This window comes from Mytilus galloprovincialis, chromosome 3 (genome assembly GCF_965363235.1).
Source record: "Mytilus galloprovincialis chromosome 3, xbMytGall1.hap1.1, whole genome shotgun sequence".
Taxonomy (NCBI): Eukaryota; Metazoa; Mollusca; class Bivalvia; order Mytilida; family Mytilidae; genus Mytilus; species Mytilus galloprovincialis.
Genome location: NC_134840.1, coordinates 110,989,134 through 111,009,357, shown reverse-complemented (window position 1 = coordinate 111,009,357; position 20,224 = coordinate 110,989,134). Strand labels below are relative to the sequence as shown.

The 20,224-nt window shown below is 33.7% G+C and overlaps 1 protein-coding gene across 7 annotated transcripts; it reads left to right on the top strand.

Moving 5' to 3' along the window:
• Positions 1-71: 71 nt before the first annotated feature.
• Positions 72-15,547, top strand: LOC143069783 (protein phosphatase 1 regulatory subunit 27-like). 7 transcript variants are annotated; one of them, XM_076244571.1, is made up of 5 exons: positions 72-275; positions 4,274-4,347; positions 8,002-8,319; positions 10,246-10,396; positions 14,428-15,547. In XM_076244571.1, the coding sequence occupies exons 3-5, from the start codon at positions 8,142-8,144 to the stop codon at positions 14,597-14,599; spliced, it is 501 nt and encodes a 166-aa protein (XP_076100686.1). In that variant the 5' UTR covers positions 72-275; positions 4,274-4,347; positions 8,002-8,141; the 3' UTR covers positions 14,600-15,547. The 7 variants fall into 7 exon arrangements, with proteins under 7 accessions (XP_076100686.1, XP_076100684.1, XP_076100683.1 ...); XM_076244569.1 differs by having other exon boundaries at positions 4,274-4,387; XM_076244568.1 differs by having other exon boundaries at positions 4,215-4,347.
• The last annotated feature ends 4,677 nt before the right edge of the window (positions 15,548-20,224 follow it).

Sequence of the window (20,224 nt, the reverse complement as noted above, 5' to 3'; positions counted from 1 at the left end):
GAAGTTGAGCAAAATCATTTTTAAATCATTTACGCTTTGAATTGTGACGATATTTAGGCTTGTTCTGAGATTGAGAGGAAGCCGAGATAAGTTATCTTCTAGCGACCACTTTCTATTTGTGAAAGTTTATTGAGATACTTCCCAATTCTATTAAGATTATCTAAGGTTTGCAGAGAGCGAAGTTAATCTGCAGTAAATTGTTGAACCTAGAGCTGGAATTTACGTTTGATCATTGAAATTTTAGAGTGGGAAAGTTAATTTAAACACATGCTAAGGTGAGTTTTGTTATTTTATTATTAGTAAGATTTGATAAACAGGTGTCATTCTCTGACAGAATGAAGATGTTACGTGGGAATTCGTCCAACACAAACTTCTACAAAACATAAACAGCATTCTGTTTTCAAAAATGAAGAATGGATAAGGGATTTTATGTAAAATTTATCACTGTTTATGAAAAACCGAAGATGTGGAGTACACGTCTAATAAACTTGATATTATTAACATTCAACATATAGGTACTCAACATAATACATTGAGTGTGTAGTAATATTTTCCGCTCTTACCAGTGTGTCAAGCTACAACCAATGTGTCAAACTCTAAACCAGTGTGTCAAACTCAGAATAAGAGCGAACGTGGAAGCATTAATGTTTCTGTCTATTGCCCCTAGTTCAGTGGTATTCAAGAAAAAACCGTCAGAATGGGGACATTAAATTCGATGCCTCGTGAAGAGATTTTGCCACACTTTCTGCAAGTCAAGAAATCCTTCTAATAACTCTTTGAGAGGTCCGCAGATGAGGCCACAATTAAAAATATTTTGGTTTGTCCAAACCCTACCCAAGGTTGAGACAGTGGGTAGGTAGGTAGGCATTTTTTTTTAAGTATCGGATGTTCGTTAGTCTTCATGCCTATCTGATTAAAAAAAACTTCTTCAAATCAGGACAATAAAAGAATTTGAGTAGGCAGCTTTTTTCTGGGTAGGTAGGGTTTGGGCAAACAAACCTACTCTTTTTTATGGCCTGAACTATTGCAAGGCTAATGTTTGCCCCTATCCAATTTAGTGGTAGTCAAAATGTCTCCTACTTTCATCCCAGACGGCCTCTTATATAGGACTTACCTATTGTATTTATTGTTAATTTTTTCTCGTCTGCACATGCAAGGAAATATTTGCCACTGGACGTAAAGCAAACAATAATCAATCAATTAATAAACAAACCGAATTGGGAGGTTAGTTCATCCTACTTATAATACGATTTTTTTATTATGATGTTGCTTCAAATAATCAGTTAATTCACTCCTATAAAAATCAGGAGTCTTGGACAATCCTAATAGATATATGACTTCAAATAAAATATATCCACATAGGCATGTCTTTATCACATTTGATTTTAGAAGTACTGTTTATCCCAAGCCCCATGTAAACGTCTTGTACTATTGGCCAATTACTTGTGTCAGATATATGTCATCTAGTTCAAAATAATCTGGTTCCATTCATAAGAATAGGTACAAGTGCTATATAAACAGTAATTCTGATCCATTAGATAGATTTAACATCAATATGGATGTTCAGAACCATTAAACTTTTTCTGGTTAGGTCACATTAAATAAAACTTAACATCTATATGGATGTTCAAATCTTTTCAAATACTTTTGTAAGGTCATAGTGTATGGATGTAGCTTCTTATAATAGATATTCTGACAAATCGTTAGATATGTGTTACAAAGATTTGAATTGAGGTTAACATGTTAATGGGACAATAACTATATAAAGCTGTTCTTTATTCTTAATATTGAAATGAAAGGTAAATTAGATTTATTTTGCCATTAAGCTGTTTTGTATTGATGTTCCATTCATTGAGAGCAAAATTCTAGAGATGTAATGTAATTTTAACCTTATTTATATTCTCATCGGATGTAAAACGATCTAGGAAGCAGGGAGTATTCTACATACAAAACGTCGTATTGTCAAGTAACTTTATACAACTCAGTGGTACGCCATCAGACGGAATTTGAAAAAATCCATTTTATTACTTTTGTTATTATCGTAGGACTTTTTTCAAATTTAGGTAAGAATTACATATTTTTGTTGTTTTTATTTCATTTCTTTTGCCATGCAATTCTATTAAGGACGCGATTAAAGTTCGTTTCTCAAACTTCTGTTGGTTGCTTCTGACATATCCTTAAAGCAGATAATAAAAATCCAATAACGGGAACATTGCGATAATACATAAAAATAACAGACGAATTTGAATAAATCCTGTAAGAAAAACATGTTTTATACTTTAATAACTTATAGTCATTCGTTGTGTTTTGTCATATTTGATTTTTTTGATTTTTTTAATTATTTTTATTATTTCAATTTATTTTTGATTTATCAGATCATTGATGGTTTCTATAACTAGTAATTTATTCAGACAAGGAAGATTTAGAGCTATTATATTGAACGCACACAACTCGTGACAATGGTCTATATTACCTATAGACGTTTTATTGTTATTAATGTCGTCAGGTTGCTGTCTCATTTTCTCCCTAATAATACACGTGAATGTTTAACCATATATGTAATATGGATATTACATGTATGGTTTAACGTACTAGGATGATCCAATCTCAAATCCAAGATGGCTGACTTCTTAGGAAAATCGTTTTACATGGGACCATACAGAAAATGAATATATATAAAATCGACTTCAAAACTACATCGCCATATGAAAACAGGGATCCAGGGAGGGGGGGGGGGGGTGGTCCGGGGGTTGGAACCCCCACTTTTTTTTTGCCGATCAATGCATTTGAATGGGAGCATATAGTTGGAACCCCCCTTTACTCTGGGTTGGGACCCCCTTTTTAAAATGGCTGGATCCGCCCCTGCTATGTTATAGTTGAACATTTCTGATTTGAAAATACTTTCAGATTTAATGTCAGAGGGGCATTATGTTTTCTGGTCTGTGGCTCCGTTCGTCCGTCCGTCCGTCTGTGGTTTCGTTCGTCCGTCCGTCTGTGGTTCCGTTCGTCCGTCCAGGTTAAGGTTTTTGGTCAAGGTAGTTTTTGATGAAGCTGAAGTCCAATCAACTTGAAACTTAGTACACTTGTTGCTTATGAGATGATCTTTCTAATTTTTAAGCCAAATTAGACTTTTGACCCCAATTTCACGGCCCACTGAACATAGAAAATGAAAGTGGGAGTTTCAGGTTAAAGTTTTTGGTCAAGGTAGTTTTTGATGAAGCTGAAGTCCAATCAACTTGAAACTTAGTACGCTTGTTGCTTATGATATGATCTTTCTAATTTTAATGCCAAATTAGATAATTACCCAATTTCACGGTCCATGGAACATGGAAAAGGATAGTGCGAGTGGGGCATCCGTATACTTTGGACACATTCTTGTTTCTTTTGAATTTAAACATACAATACAATCGCATATTTTTACCTCTTAAACTTTTCGTTTAAAAACCATATCACCAGCTTTAAACAATTTTGTCAGAACACCAGGATCCTCGTTAGAAAACCAACTCTATACAAAATCCTGTTATATGTATAGCCTCTTTGAAGCTCACTTTGAAGAACTTGAATACCATTCTAACTTCAAACTAAACGACGAATCTGAAACACATTCGAGCAATTAAGATCGGCTATCATTATGCTTTGAAGCTTGATCTATAATATACTTAATTATAATTTTCAATCTTCGGTGTAAAGATACGTGTCGTTACCGTCAATGATCCCGGTGTAATTAACCAAAGAATATTAACATTTAGACGTCAAGTTATAATTCGAATTTCTCTTTACTTGTGTCAATAACAAATCGTCAAATTCTCTTCAATAACAAAGTTAATAGTTGAACAGATACTTACTAATATTTTGATTTAAGATCAGGATACCATCAATAGAAGTGTTGAAATTAACACCAAAGTAAAATCTAGACGTTTACAATTATTATTTACACATAGTTATGTTGTTATATATGTGTTTTTCTGGCCGAAATTGTAATTAAAACACAATTCTATAGTAGAGAAATTAATAACGTGTTCCGTAGAGATTACCTGTATCTGATCGGAGTTAGATGTTTGTATTGTCCCTGAGGTATAGATCTTTACACGAACAAGCAGGTGTACCGTAGTTATATTACTTTAGATTACAGAAAATATTTGTGATTTGAACATTTTTAATTTAAATTACGTCATTGCATGTGCACACGTGTAGGTTTATTTTCCTTTATTTAGAGGTTAAAAGAGGAGTCGGAGAACAAAGGTGCACGTGTAGGTTTATTTTCTTTATTCAGAGGTTATAAGAAGAGCCGGCACGTGTAGGATTATTTTCCTTCATTCAGAGGTTATAGGAGGATTGGAATACAAGGTAATTCGTAAAGGAAGACTATCATATAATCATAGGCGAAGTAAGTAGTCATCTTTATCTTTCAAAAAGGGGGTACTTTCACCATTTGATTGCGAGATTAATGAGATGTTGGAAAGAGGCCAAGACAAAATTTTACAAATATCTGTAAAAAGAAGAATTAGTCTAATTTGAAAAATGGAGTCGTTGAAATAAATATTTTGCTGTCAATATAGCTTTTAATTCTGAATTTAGAAAAAAATGATTTAATATAAATTCTCGCTGGCTCGAATCTATTTTCATCATTTATATTTTATGAAAATGTGAAAATGAAATGAAGCACTGGACATTTAAACCCCTACATGTATTCATTTTCAAATATAGAAGTTATCGATGAAAGTTTTACTTTGGTGATAGTTATCATGAATGAATGTATTTTTTATATTATCAATATCAATATTATATGTTATGATTCTTTACCGGTGATATCAAATCAAATCAAAATATTTTGAAGTTGATCTCTAACAATTTTGATTTGATTTGTATTTTTTGCAATGTATGTAAATATAATGACAATACCATTTATCAGTTCATCTACAACATGTACAATTAACCCATCATCGTTCGGACGATACTTATACATCTACATGAAACATTAAAAACTGCTTGGGGTTCATAAAAATTCTAACAATTTATCTTCTTTATAAATCAGAAAAAAAAAACGCAGATGAGAATCAGATCTCCCGTGACGACAGATTAATGCATTAAATTTTAATTTTACATTTACGTATTTGTTATTTATTTGAACTTAAGGAACACCATTAAAGATCAAAAGACACTGATAAAATACTGACGTAAAAACTTGTAAAAGTCAACACTTTTAACAATTTTATCTTGAAAACCTGAGGTTAAAACCAGTACTTGGACGTTATAGTGGACATGACAACAAAACTATGTACATATCATCACCGAATTATGTTGATAAAGCTATTACTTTTGTGATTTATTAATTAACAAGCAATAACATTCCTCTTGGACACTTGGTCAATATAATGAATAGTATTGTTCGTTTTTGTTGACATTCAGTATTATTGTTTTGCTTTGTTTTACTTAGGGGGTTGAACGGGTACGCAAGTCGACTGAATTTAGCCTTAAAATATAAGGTATTACGTATGAAATGACAAAGATGAGTAATTTTCGGTCAAGGGCCAGCTTGTGGTCTCTTTGATATAAAATTATATCTATTTCGTCTTCAATATAGAATAAAAGCTTATGGGTATAAGAATTAGGAAAAATAGAAGCGAGTTCAAGGGAAGCAGGTATACACAATCAAACATATTTTTTCTTTACTGACTGTTTATGGTCCCAAAACAGAAAAACGATCAGGATTCATAATATATTTATCTGTACAAATCAAGTTCATTCATTGAGAGAAATATTTATAATTATCATGATTAAAGTTAGAAACTTATTTTAGTATTCCCATAGAATGACTTTTATGAAATATAAAAAAGAAGACGTGGTATGATTGCTAATGAGACAACTTTCAACAAGAGACCAAATGACACAGAAATTAACAGCTATAGGGCACCGTACGACCTTCAACAATGAGCAAAGTTCATACCAAATAGTTAGCTATAAAAGGCCCCGAAATCACAAATGTAAAACATTAAACGAGAAAACTAACGGCCTAATAAATGTAAAAAAAAGCAGCAGAATATGGTAGCGTCAAGATGAAGAGCAACAACAAAAGCAATATTTCCTTGAACAATTTATTGTTTCATGATACACATTCATTTCATAAGCGGATCCAGGGGGAGGGGACAGTGGGGCCCGGGCCCCCCTTTCGTGGAAAAATTCGGTTGATTATATAGGGAATCACTGAAGCATGACTGAAACGGCTCCCCTTAATGTCAGTCAGCACCCCCCCTTTTATGAAAAGTTCTTGATCCGCCACTGCTGAGTGAATGATTCAAATGTGCATCCTTTTCCAACACAATAAAACTATTTCAATTTCAGATCTTTTAAATTGATCGACAATCACAATAACCATACTTTGACATGTGCGTTTTTATGTTTAGAATAATTGTACATTTTACTAAACATGGAATTAAATTAAATTTTCATTTGAATCCGCATTTTACTTTCACTGTTTGTTTAGAGTGCAACAAAAACGGATAAAATCAATAAAGATCTTTGTTGGAATCCTTTGTCTGTCCCGCACACTTCAAATATAAACGATAAATTGAAATTCTGTAATGTGTAAATTATATAATGGGTTCTAATATCCCGAGAGACAGTTGTGATATTCTATAGATTTTTTTATGAAATCAACTATTTTTGGAAAACAAACTTGAAAGAATTGCATAAAAATATCATGGCTTAATTTCTTTTGTATAATTATACTATACAAAGTAAGTTTCCAAAGGCCCAATCATGTCAATCTAAATGTGCCATTGTGAACTGACGAAGGAACAATAGAAGAGGAGGGGGAGTTGCCCCTTTTTAAGAAACTATGTTTCCCCCTGCCAACATTTTCCCCAATCTTTTACTTTATTGCATACAAACCTTTAAAGATAATCATGATTATATTAGAAACTGACTAACTTCTAGATTATTAGGCAATACATAATTCATATATAATGTTTTGTTCTTTTGTTGTTTTTTTTTCTGTATGATGTATTGTAAAATTATTATGTTGATTTACATGTATGTATGCCTTCAACCCATGTGGGTAAAAATGTGCATTTATATTCAATTATTGGTAAACTGTTGTTTACATCCTTGCCCTTAGGGCAAGTGGCTTTAGTATAAATAGATGATTATCTCCTTGGCTAAACTACCATACCTCTTTCTATATCTTAGAAAAAGAATATTGAGACACTATTTGGATTTCACTATAGATGTCTCGTTGTTGCAATATATTCGCAAAAACAAGTGATAAGGCTATTATTCAAATGAGATGTCAGATTAATCATTTGGTCATGGAAATCAGATTTTATATCTGAAAAAAAAATAAGGTTTGAGATATTTAGATGGGCTCCTTCTCATGTATGTTGCAATGCATGCGTAAACAATCTGTTGTTACCAATGATAAGGATATTATTTAAATGAGATGTCATATTTGGTCATGGAAATAAAATTTTATATCTTTCGCAAAAAATATTGAGATATTTTGATGGGATGTTGCAATGCTTGCGTAAACAAGACTCAATCTCTTTTTTTCAATTATAAGAATGTTATTCAAATTGGATGTCAGATTTGGTCATGGAAACAAGATTTTATATCTTTTATATGAATCTCCGTGAATTAACTTATCCAGAATAAATCTTAGATAACTATAATTTGCTTTGTATATATCGAAACTTGCATCTGAAGAACACATTAGCAGTGTAATTGCCAATGGGTGTCGTATTGAATAGTTCTATTGACAACAATATTGATCTTATTTCAGTATTTGATAGATAAAGTGGCATCCTTATATCAATGGTCTGTCCGATACGAAACGTTTTATTTCATAACCGAGGAACAGTTTTGATTAATTCGACTACACCATATTACTGAACCAATTATCAAAAGTAGGTGAAACAAAACGGCTGTATTCGCTTGATACCAAAAATCAATTAAATTACGCGTTGAAAAATGCAATTTTGAATATTTTGTGGTTGTTATTTTTAGGTATGTGGAGCTGATATACAGAAGATGAAATCTGACACTGTAAAGATGTAATGAACAGACATACTGTAAACAAATCACTACACGATTATATTGTAAACTTTCATGTGTGTTAGACACGCGCATCAGCACGATCGAGAATAATGAGTCGGCGTGCCAGTTTGTATGCTAAACAAAATCCAACCAAACCTCGTCCTAAAGTTCGATTTTCCGATGAACTAGTATTCTTGGATAATATAAAGGAAAATGATATTCCAGCACTTGGGTCAATGTTACGGAGAGCAAGTCTTCAAGTTGACATCAGTGGAATAAATGATGCAGGTCAGTACAAAAAAAAAACCAGCAAGATATTCTAATTTAGGTAAGCACATTGGTCTTTGGCGAGAAGGGAAACCAGTAGGTAAATTTGCCGTGAAAGAGAAACCAGCTGCACTCCGATTAAAGTAAGCTCACTGGGATTTGCCATGAAACGGCGGCAAAGAGTAAATAAATTCTTATTAAAGTAAGCACACTAGGCTTTGCCATGAAATGGCAATTAGCAAATAGATACTGATTTAAGTAGTAAGCCCGGCCCATTGGGCTTTGACGAAAATGAGAAACAATAAATGCATTCTGATTAGAGTAGACACAGTGGTCTGTACCATGAAAGAGAAACCAGCTAGTAAATTACGATTAAGGTTAGTACACTAGGTTACGTCGAGAAAAGTAAAACCAGCAAGTAAATTCTGATTAAAGTAAGTACACTTTCATGACTGTGCTTTGTTTGGAAAATGAAACAAGAAAATCAATACTGACGTCCCGGTTTGAAAGACCATTGGGCGAGTTCATGTAAGGGTATACTATAAGTAAATTCCGAAGAACACTTTGTTCTGTTCAAGTAAAGCAAAATTATTCTTTTGTCAATCGTTTTTGTGTTTGGTGCCGATCTTGCGAGTTGTGCCTTTCAACTTTTATTACAGCATGTTCTTATAATGTGCTGTACACCACTATCCAAGGTTATGAGGGGCATTTTAATGTTAACTAACATGTTTGACCCAGCCAAATTCTGTAAGTGCCTGTCCTAAGTCTGTCGGTTTTTTTTTGTAACATTGAGTTGTTAGTTCACGCAACACTACAGGTCTTAATATTATGTAGCCATGTATCACATACGGCATTAGACAAACATCTCACACATTGTCAGTAGAAATATATAATATATACTCATTCAATTGACAGATAACCCACACGTCATTCATGAGACAAATACCTCACATGCATGTCATTCTGAAGACAAATATCTTAAACGCCATTTAGCTGTCAAATATCTCGCATGCTATTCAGTAAACAGATATCCGCGAGGCACACGTCATTCAACAGTCAGATATCTCACACGCTATTCAATAAACAGATTTCCCACACGCCGCTCAGGAAAAAGATATCGCACACGTCATTCGGTAGACAGGTATCTAGCACTTGCTTCGATTAGCGCATGCAGAGGACAGGTATTTACCACGTCTGTCAACAATAGGGATCTCTTACAATTTCAGACGTCGTTTCGTAGATATGGCATATCTTTCAGTAGTCAAATATCTTACACGCCATTAAGTATACAGATATATCATATGTCATTCAATAGCCGTATCACACACGGCATTCAGCAGTCAGATATCTCACAAGCCTAACAGTAGCCAAATATCTCACCCTTTCGTGGGAAAAATTTGGTTGATTATATAGGGAATCACTGAAGCATGACTGGAGCGGGCCCCCCTTTTAGGAAAAGTTCTGGATCCGCCAGAGATGTATCATTTATGACACAGTTGAAGGAGAGAACGATACATATTTGAAGAACAATATTTCCCACATAAAATATATAAATGACACACGATGTTCATATATCCGTCCCTGTTATTTAACCTCTATCCCTATTACTAGTATCTCACACCGCTTAGATAGTCGACACATTCTCCTAACTATGAAATAATTAGTTCATAGATATAGGAAGATGTTGTGTGAGTGCCAATGAGACAACTCTCCATCCAAATAACAATTTAAAAAAGTAAACCATTATAGGTCAATGTACGACCTTCAACACGGAGACTTGGCTCACACTGAACAACAAGCTATAAAGGGCCCCAAAATTACTAGAATATAACCATTCGAACGGGAAAACCAACGGTCTAATCTATATATTTATATATATATCGGAACCCCCCCTGGATCCGCCAATGGTTTGTATCAGTTTAAAATGATTTTGTTATGGTATTTCAGGCTTAACGCCATTGCACCAAGCAGTTTTAGATGGAAACTTAATGGCAGTAAGGTTACTGGTAGAACATGGTGCAAATATAAACAAACAAGACGACGATTACTGGACCCCTTTGCATGCCGCATGCGCAGAGGGGCATGCCGAAATAGCTCAGTAAGTTTATGTTTTGCTACTCATTTACTGGAACTTTTAACATATTTTAGGAATAAAATAAAACTTTTACTTAGTAAATACAGTGTACCATGGTTATAAGTGTGCTGACGGTTGACCCAACATTACACCAGACCCTCTTTCCAAGAAGTCTGCAATCTTCTACATAGTGAGGAAGATCGCAGTATCCCTATACTTGTAACATCACTGATGCGGATGCAGAATTTAAAAAAAAGGGGGGATTGGGAGCCCTAAGTTAGGCAACGTGTGGAGTGGATCAGGTAAAATATATAAAGTCTGCATCAACCAAAAATTTAGCTCCGTAAGATGGGCCATGCCCACCTTTATTATGAGACAAATGTAATGATTAAACAAGAAAAATAAAAAAAAAATATTACAGTTGTCTTTCTTTGACCGGGATAAACATTTAAGTCAAGTAATGTTAAGATATCATTCTTATAATACGTTAGCCCGTTTAGGAAGTGTTATGCCTTTTAGCGAAAAAAAACTCGTGATCTTTTGCCACCACTTGAAGTCCGTCGTCGTAAACAATTAAACTAATAGGCCAAATGTTAACAAACCTTACCTGAATATTCCATAGGGTAACTAGTTTTAAAAAAAAGTATATTTCGGGATTTGATCTATCGACAAACAGTACTGCGGTTGATCAAGTGGAATATAGAGTTAAAATGCAGTCGTTGACTTATATCTCATAAACTATAGCGGTAAGAGCAAAACTGTCGGGATATAACTTTGGACTTTCAGAAAAATTTCACAACCTATGTTTGGCCGAGTTATTGTCCCTGAAATGTAATTTATTTTGAAATGTCACATCTTTCGGCTTATGTTTAAAAACCAGAACTGTGAGGGAAAACCTGGCATAGGATAAACATTAACAGCAGATCAATTGATAAAGAAGATGTGGTATGAGTGCCGATAATACAATTCTCTCATCCAAGTCACAAAAGTAAAAGTAAACCATAATTGGTCAAAGTACGGTCTGTATATATCAGGGAATTTTCTGAAAAAAATCGGACATCCCAATTTGTAGTTCTTGTTCCGGGAATGTCAGTTTTTAGCAAATTCATATCAGTGTACCTATTTATTTTTACTCAGCATTCACGGCTAGATCCTAATTACGATAAGATAGAATGCTTCAATTATGTTACATTCTGCTAAATTTTTTGCACATAAACAGAATTGAGAATTTTATACAGGCTTTTTGGCACGGTCGTCATAGTCTTCATGGTCTTGTATACTTTAGAATTGTGTATTCGTTATAGATTATATGCACATGGTGCAATTATATCCTAAGTAGATGCGTCCCATAGATAATAACATCATACGAACGCCAGTCGAGTGCAGCTAACCTAGATAAATTATTTTTCTTTGAAGATGAAACTGTTAAAATTTTGTTGATATACAATAGCTGTGTACAGCCATCAGTTTGATATTAAAATGTCTGGTTTGAAATGAAGCCAAATTATTACAAAATGGAATTTATGCGTTACAGTGTGTTTATAATGATATAAAGTTAATGCATTTTCCAGCCCTAATTACCCAACAATCGACAACAGTTATCTGTGTTGGAAGGCCGACTGATAGGTTATTCTAGCCTATATAAACTCAACAACAGAAGTGATATCCCACCAATTAATAGTACACTTCTAACTTTTATTTTTTTTTATCTCATTGTTTGTATTGTATTATGAAAAAATTATTGATGTTGTAATGTTTATGCCCTTTGGGGCCCATAATTTGAAAATAAAAATATCTTATCTTATCTTATCTAATAGTACACTGCTTCGTCTTAAAAGTTTTATTCAGCTTGCACCATTTTTAATAGGAAATAGAATTTTCTAAGTTTTGATAAACTATATTATTTCTATGAAAAGAAAGAAGGGTTGAATTTTATGGAAATCGCTTTAGGCTTAGAAAATGAAATAAAATGTTTGCGGTATAACGGTCTGTCTCATTTATATGTGAATCTAAAAAATATATATTCCTTAGATTATCTGAAATAATTATTCGAGAGCTCTTTCTAAAATGTCTGTTATAAATACATATAGAAAAGAAAGGCTAAGAAAAAGCCTCTCATTGGCGGATCCAAGGGGGGGGGGGTTCCGGGGGTTGGAACCTCCCTTTTTATTGGCCGATCAATGCATTTAAATGGGAGCATATAGCTGAACCCCCCTTTTACTCTGGGTTGGGACCCCCCCTTTTTTTTTAAAATGGCTGGATCCGCCCCTACCTCTTTGGATAGTAGTTTATATATTTTTTTGGTTTTGCATATCACATTGAGTTTTGATGAAGATTTCACATGTCCTTGAGATACATGTACGATCCTGTTTTGATTCCTCCTCGCCAACCATCTCAATAGTAACCTTTCCTCCATTGTCATACATATCTATATAAGAAAAAGGAGATATGGTATGATTTTCAATGAGACTTCTACCCATCAAAGTTCAAAAGAAGTGCAAGCGTGCGACCTTCAACAATGAGAAAACCCCATATTGTATGGTCGGCTAAAAAAGTCCGATATGAAACAATTGTTTCATGTTTTTTATTTGACTTGATCATTTATTTGTATCGTGTACGAGTCAGTGTATAATAATATTCCATGAATTCATGACCGCTGGTAATGAAAATATCTGTATTACTAATGTGTCAACCAGTTTTAGTAACTTATCAATGTGCCACCCACTTAAGAATAATAAATCAATTATGCCACCCACTTGAGAATTATGAATCAATGTACCACCTAGTTAAGCGTAATTAATCAATCCCCACACTAGACTTTACAGCGAAAATGTCATCCTGTAAATCACCAAAATATATTACATAGAATAAAGTACATAAATGGTAAAAAAAAATGATGATGTAAGAACGACAACTTCAACTATAACTGGCTTTTCCACTAGTAGTTTTGGGGTCCCTTTATAGCTTGCTGTTCGGTATGAGCTAAGGCTCCATGTTGAAGACCGTACTTTGACATGTAATGCTTAACTTGTACAAATTGGCAATCATACCACATCTTCTTATACCTATTGCTATTGAGCAATGGTGAATGTCTGTTCAGATGTCCTTCCAAATTTGCATACATAATATAGTTACACATTCCATAATACACTGTTCTTTTATTTCATAAAAACATTATCTAGGATACAGAAACTGTAAGAGATGTTGGCATGAGAGATCCTTTTATATTAATTTTATAAATATTTGTATTTGTATATTTGTACCCGATGAATACCTAAGAATATACTGATCTATGAAAGGTCTGTAGAATTCTTTTTAATTTCTCATATATATACCCATTTTTTTCTCGAAGTCTGGTCATAAATTTACCAGGTGCCTTAAAACAAGACCTTGACTTGATTTTTGAAACAGATAAAGTCATTAACATTTTTTGTGCGAGTCTTGACCATTATTTCACATTGCACTTAAATTTTAATAATTGTTTTTGTTGTTCTATATAGCCACGTAGTGGTTTGAATTTTCCTAAAATACAATCTTTAGATATGCAGGCAGAATTTCAACGAATCGATGTTACATAAGCTTGGTTTCGAATACCGTTGAGGAAAACAACGGATATTTTTAAATGCTAAGGACTAACCAATTAATAGATGACCTAGATGACATTATACATGTACTTTATTTGTCAAAACCTTTCAGAATTTTGTGGCTTCAATGCTCTTTTACTTGGCACTTTATTATGGCCTTTTCAGCTTTTTTGATTCAAGCGTCACTGATGAGTCTTTTGTATACGAAAAGTGATACAGGGCTAACAATACAAATAATATATATTTGTTCTCAAATTTAGCCTAATTTTTAACAATTATAGATACCAGGCTTAAAATTGTGTATGCACAGATATAATAATTTTGCGTTTGATTTGAGACGAAGTTTACCTAATTTGTAATAGTATTTGTAGTAGTGTGCTATGCGCTGTGTGCAAGTAAAACTTTTTACAATTAAGATAGTTATTGAATTACAAACTTGATATAGAAACGATTGTATTTTTTCATTCACAGAATATTACTGGACCATGGAGCTGATAGGACCATTCTTACCGATGAAGGAGAAAGACCTTTAGATTTAGTAGATCCATCGGATTTTGCTACTATTCGTGTCATGTTGGACAATAACAAACAAGAGGACGACTGTCAATCAAGTGAAGATGATCTCGACAATTGTAATTCATGACGTAGAAAATCACGGAAATTAAAGTATTGTCGGGCAATGAATGACAGTGGACTCTTCCTTCTTTCAAAATCCCATAACGTACATGTACATCTCAGACAATTTTATTCTGGTCATACCAGATGTGTCACGGTTCATTTCAACGGGTAAATAAGAAAAATGTCTTATGATTTCTCATTTAGAATGTACATCAAAACACATTTGAAATTAACATTATCTGTCCGTGTTCTGAAGTTTCAGAGTGACAATTGGCCTGCAGGATAGATATGAAATTAAAAAAAGCATTCATACTTTGAATTTGACCAAAGTCATACAAATCTGTGCCAAGTATATATCTTATTGGTATTCATAACCTCAAATTTCGATTTTGTCTCAAAGGCAAAAGTAGGAAAGGAAGTACTGTGAGCTCAATTATTATCATTTTCTTGTTTCTCTCAAAAATACAAATACATCAGTTGATATACTATGATTTAAAATTCATAACTAATATACCAAAATCAATTTTCACATTATCACATATGTTGACACTCGCTGGTTTTTTTTTTATAACCGGATGTTTTTCTGGAACTTATTCACTAAATGATTATCTTTTTACCTCATCAATTAAACCATTGCAACTTATTTATTTGATTGTGTACAAAGTGCATTAAAGTGGAGTTTGTAAAGTGGACCACTGCTTTAATACAAATAGGAAGTACATAGATATCGGTATGCGTTTGGGTAAGAAACTGTGTTTTTTTCATTAGAGTTGTCTATCTTTTGCCAGAAAAGGGTAATAAAACCGAAGGCAGCAATTCTTGTTTTTTTAAATGTTTTTCATTGACCAGAATGGTTTTAGAAGGCAATTTTATGCATTATTCATTTTCCTCATTTTACTTGTTAATTTTTTTAGAACTTCACATATTTATAGGCCGTGTACGCCTATCAAATATTAATAAATATTGTAACTATTGTTGTTTTATTTTAATTTTGAATGATCTACAAACTTACATGCACACTTTCCTTTTCACAAATTGAATGCTGAAACAACTATGAATCGTGAAAAACATAATATAAAAAGAGGTCCTCTACGGCCAGCCCCCTGGAACCACTACTACAAATCGAACTCTAAATGCTTGGCACTTTTGGTAACGAGTTCAAGGTAACTTTATGATAGTAACAATCAAAACAAATTTCAACTAATACAGAGTTGCTATGCATATTCTGTTTCTCGAAAATAGAATGGATTTTGCTCATTGTTGAAGGCCGTACGTTGACCTGTAGTTTTTATGTTGTGTCGTTGGTCTCCTCTTATATATGATGTGCTTCTCTCAGTTTTAGTTTGTAACCCGGATTTCTTTTTTTCTCAATCAATTTATGAGTTTCGAACAGCGGTATACTACTGTTGCCATTATTAATCGTTTCCATGTAAGTATGATACACATCGAAAGCAACAGACCAAATAAGTTCGTAACAAAAGTGAAGTACCCACCACTATTTATTAATATACAGGCTGTATTCGTCACAGGTCAACGGAACATTCAGTACATGCAACATGTGCTATCAGTCAGGATCCTACTTCGTCAAAATTATCTCCCCACTACGCCAGTTCATTTTCACAATCGTAGAAACGGAAGCCATTGTAGGGATGACGCGCTACCAATTTTGCTCTTGGAAACCGATAAATTTATCCATATTGCACCATTACGATCCTTATATGTCAGTTGTATTTTTAAAGACAAATGTATCAACTAGCTAATGAGCATCAGTTAATAACCTTGTCTGCATTGATTCAACTTAAAACTATTGTCTGATCGGTTGTCAGGTGGAATTTTCGAAAATTCATAAACATTTAAAAAAATTCTACATAAATATTTCGTGGAAGGGCAGCCTAGATTTTTTTAGTGTATGAAGACTATAAACTCTAGTTATTACACACAAAAAATTGGAATTTTTCGAAGATATGCATTTTCATCATCCAACTTGAAAGACTGTCGTCAAGTACTTTCAGTAAAAAAATAGCTATTCGAACTCACCTTCTCTGTTTTTGTGACTCATTAGATAGGTATTTCACTTGACCTATATATTTCATCTTTTAGTACTGTGATTTTTTTGTGTTATAACGTCAACCAGTAGCTTTAATGTTTAAAAATGATAGAATTTGAAGCGAGACGATGTATGAAATATTCTTGCTTTGAACGATATCAAGACAAAATACTGAACTCAAACACGCCCTAACATAAAACGGTGCACTCGTTTTTCTCTTTTCGATACAATTGTTACCCATTTTTGGAATTTTTTCTTCAGTCACATAACGGAAGGGCAGACACGAAAATTACTGAAGTAATAGATTGATATGGTTTCCGTCCGTGGTAATTTTTTAAAAAGAATCGGAGGTTATGCATTTTTGTCATCCAACTTGAAAGATACCCATGTCGTCGACTTGATATCTAATTGTTCTGCTTAACTATGAACTAGATAAATTGAAAACTTATGCAAATGGTGTTTTTAAAATAAAACACCTCGTAATTGAGAAGAAAATTGCAATTTTGTTTGTTTCTATTAACTTTTAAAAATTTTGTCACTATAGTAAACAATACAGTAAACATTTATCGTCTTCTCTAACAAAGAGCTTCGATTCTTTTGTTCTATTTCAACCTGGTTTCCGACTGCTATGCAAACAATTACCTTTTATTTATCTACATGCTGTATTCGTCACAGGAACACACCAACTCTCCGTATATGCAACATGCATTGAAAAAGTAATTGCCACTTGTAATTTTTCGCTTTATATTTCATATTAAAATACTTTTAAACAAATATTTTGGAGTCATTTTTGGTAGGAGGTTAAAACAATGTGTATCTATAGAAGCATGATTGTTACTGTCCCAGGTTAGGGGAGGGTTGGCGCCTTCTTACGAGTTTAATCCCGCTATATTATGTGTGTGCCTTTCCCAAGTTAGGGGAGGGTTGGCGCCTTCTTACGAGTTTAATCCTGCTATATTATGTGTGTGCCTGTCCCAAGTTAGGGGAGGGTTGGCGCCTTCTTACGAGTTTAATCCCGCTATATTATGTGTGTGCCTGTCCCAAGTTAGGGGAGGGTTGGCGCCTTCTTACGAGTTTAATCCCGCTATATTATGTGTGTGCCTGTCCAAAGTTAGGGGAGGGTTGGCGCCTTCTTATGAGTTTAATCCCGCTATATTATGTGTGTGCATGTCCCAAGTTAGGGGAGGGTTGGCGCTATTTGTTTATTTGGTTATATTTTTTGTTGTGGAGCGTTTTCAATTTGCTATGTTTATTTCAACCAAATAAATTGTAAAAAGTTATTATTGATCAATGTAAAGTGTTCAGATCATGAAAAAACAATGGACGACAACGCTATGACCAAATATGGACAATTCTGCTCCAATTCTGTCTGTGTATTACGTATCACACATGGTTTGTCGAAATCCTACAATACATGTTTTCGAAAGCATGTGTTAATATATGACTATGTAGAAGAGAGAACAAAGATGAAAAATACTTTTAGCCATGTACTTTAGGTTCAGAGATATCCAGGAAAGGAAAACAAATAAACGATGTTTAAGGTGACGACCATATTGAACAAGGTGCGAATTCAATGAATTTTTTTTTCTGATAGAAGGTCATTTATAGATACAAAGATTACCAGCACTATAACAATTACATGATTATTTATTTTATACAAGGTAATTTGTTAAAAGTTTACCAACACTTTTGTCAAATTTGATTAGTTTTGATTTAATAAGATGTTTTCAAAAGGAATATTTTCACTTTTTAACAAACGCAACTGTCTTACTTGAACCAAGAGTAATTCAGCACTAAATCTCTTCTCATTGATTTTAAAACCTTGCCATTGTGTGATTAGGAGCCTGACAATATCACTTGTCTATGGACGATTTAGAACTTGACAGTAACACTTCCCTTTTAGTGATTCACAACTTGACAGTAACACATATGTTTAAGACTTGACAGTAACACTTGTCTTTAGGTGATTCACAACATGACAGTAACACATATGTTTAAGACTTGACAGTGACACTTTTCTTTTGGTGATTTAGAACTTGACGTTAACGCTTGTTTTTTGGTGATTCACAACTTGACAGTAACTCAGGTGTTTAAGACTTGACGGTTACAATTGTTTTTTTTTTGTGATTCACAACTTGACAGTAACTCACGTGTTTAACACTTGACGATAACACTTGTCTTTTGGTGATTCACAACATGACAGTAACACATGTGTTTAAGACATGACAGTAACACTTTTCTTTTAGTGATTTAGAACTTGACATTAACACTTGCGATTTTGACTTGACAGTAACACTTGTGATTTTGACTTGACGGTAACACTTGTCTTTTGGTGATTCACAACTTGACAGTAACACACGTGTTTAAGACTTGACGGTAACAATTGTCTATTTGTGATTTAGAACTTGACAGTAACTCACGTGTTTAAGACTTGACGTTAACACTTGTTTTTTGGTGATTCACAACTTAACAGTAACTCACGTGTTTAAGACTTGAAGGTAACAATTGTTTTTTTTTGTGATTCACAACATGACAGTAACTAACGTACTTAAGACTTGACGGTTACACTTGTCTATTGGTGATTTAGAACTTGAGAGTAACACTTGTCTTTTGGTGATTCACAACTTGACAGTAACGCATGAGTTTAAGATTTGACAGTAACACTTGTCTTTTGGTGATTCAAAACTTGACAGTAACGCATGAGTTTACGATTTGACAGTAACACTTGTCTATGAGTGATTAAGAACTTGACAGTAACACTTGTCTTTGGGTGATTTAGAACTTGACAGTAACACTTGTCTATTGGTGATTTAGAACTTGACAGTAACACTTGTCTATGGTAGATCTTGACAGTAACACTTGTCTATGGGTAATTTAGAACCTGACTCTAACACTTGTCTATTGGTGATTAAGAAGTTGACAGTGACACTTGTCTATTGGTGATTTAAAACTTGACAGTGACACTTGTCTTTTGGTGATTAAGAACTTGACAGTAACACTTGTCTATTGGTGATTAAAAACTTGACAGTAACACTTGTCTATTGGTGATTAAGAACTTGACAGTAACACTTGTCTATGGTAGAACTTGACAGTAACACTTGTCTATGAGAGAACTTGACAGTAACACTTGTCTATGGTAGAACTTGACAGTAACACTTGTCTATGGTAGATCTTGACAGTAACACTTGTCTATAATAGAACTTGACAGTAACACTTGTCTATGGTAGATCTTGACAGTAACACTTGTCTATGGTAGATCTTGATAGTAACACTTGTCTATGGTAGATCTTGACAGTAACACTTGTCTATGGTAGAACTTGACAGTAAAACTTGTCTTTTAAAACTTGACAGTAACACTTGTCTATGGTTGATCTTGACAGTAACACTTGTCTATGGTAGATCTTGACAGTAACACTTGTCTATGGTAGAACTTGACAGTGACACTTGTCTATGGTAGATCTTGACAGTGACACTTGTCTATGGTAGATCTTGACAGTAACACTTGTCTATGGTAGAACTTGACAGTAACACTTGTCTATGGTAGAACTTGACAGTAACACTTGTCTATTGGTGATTAAGAACTTGACAGAAACACTTGTCTAT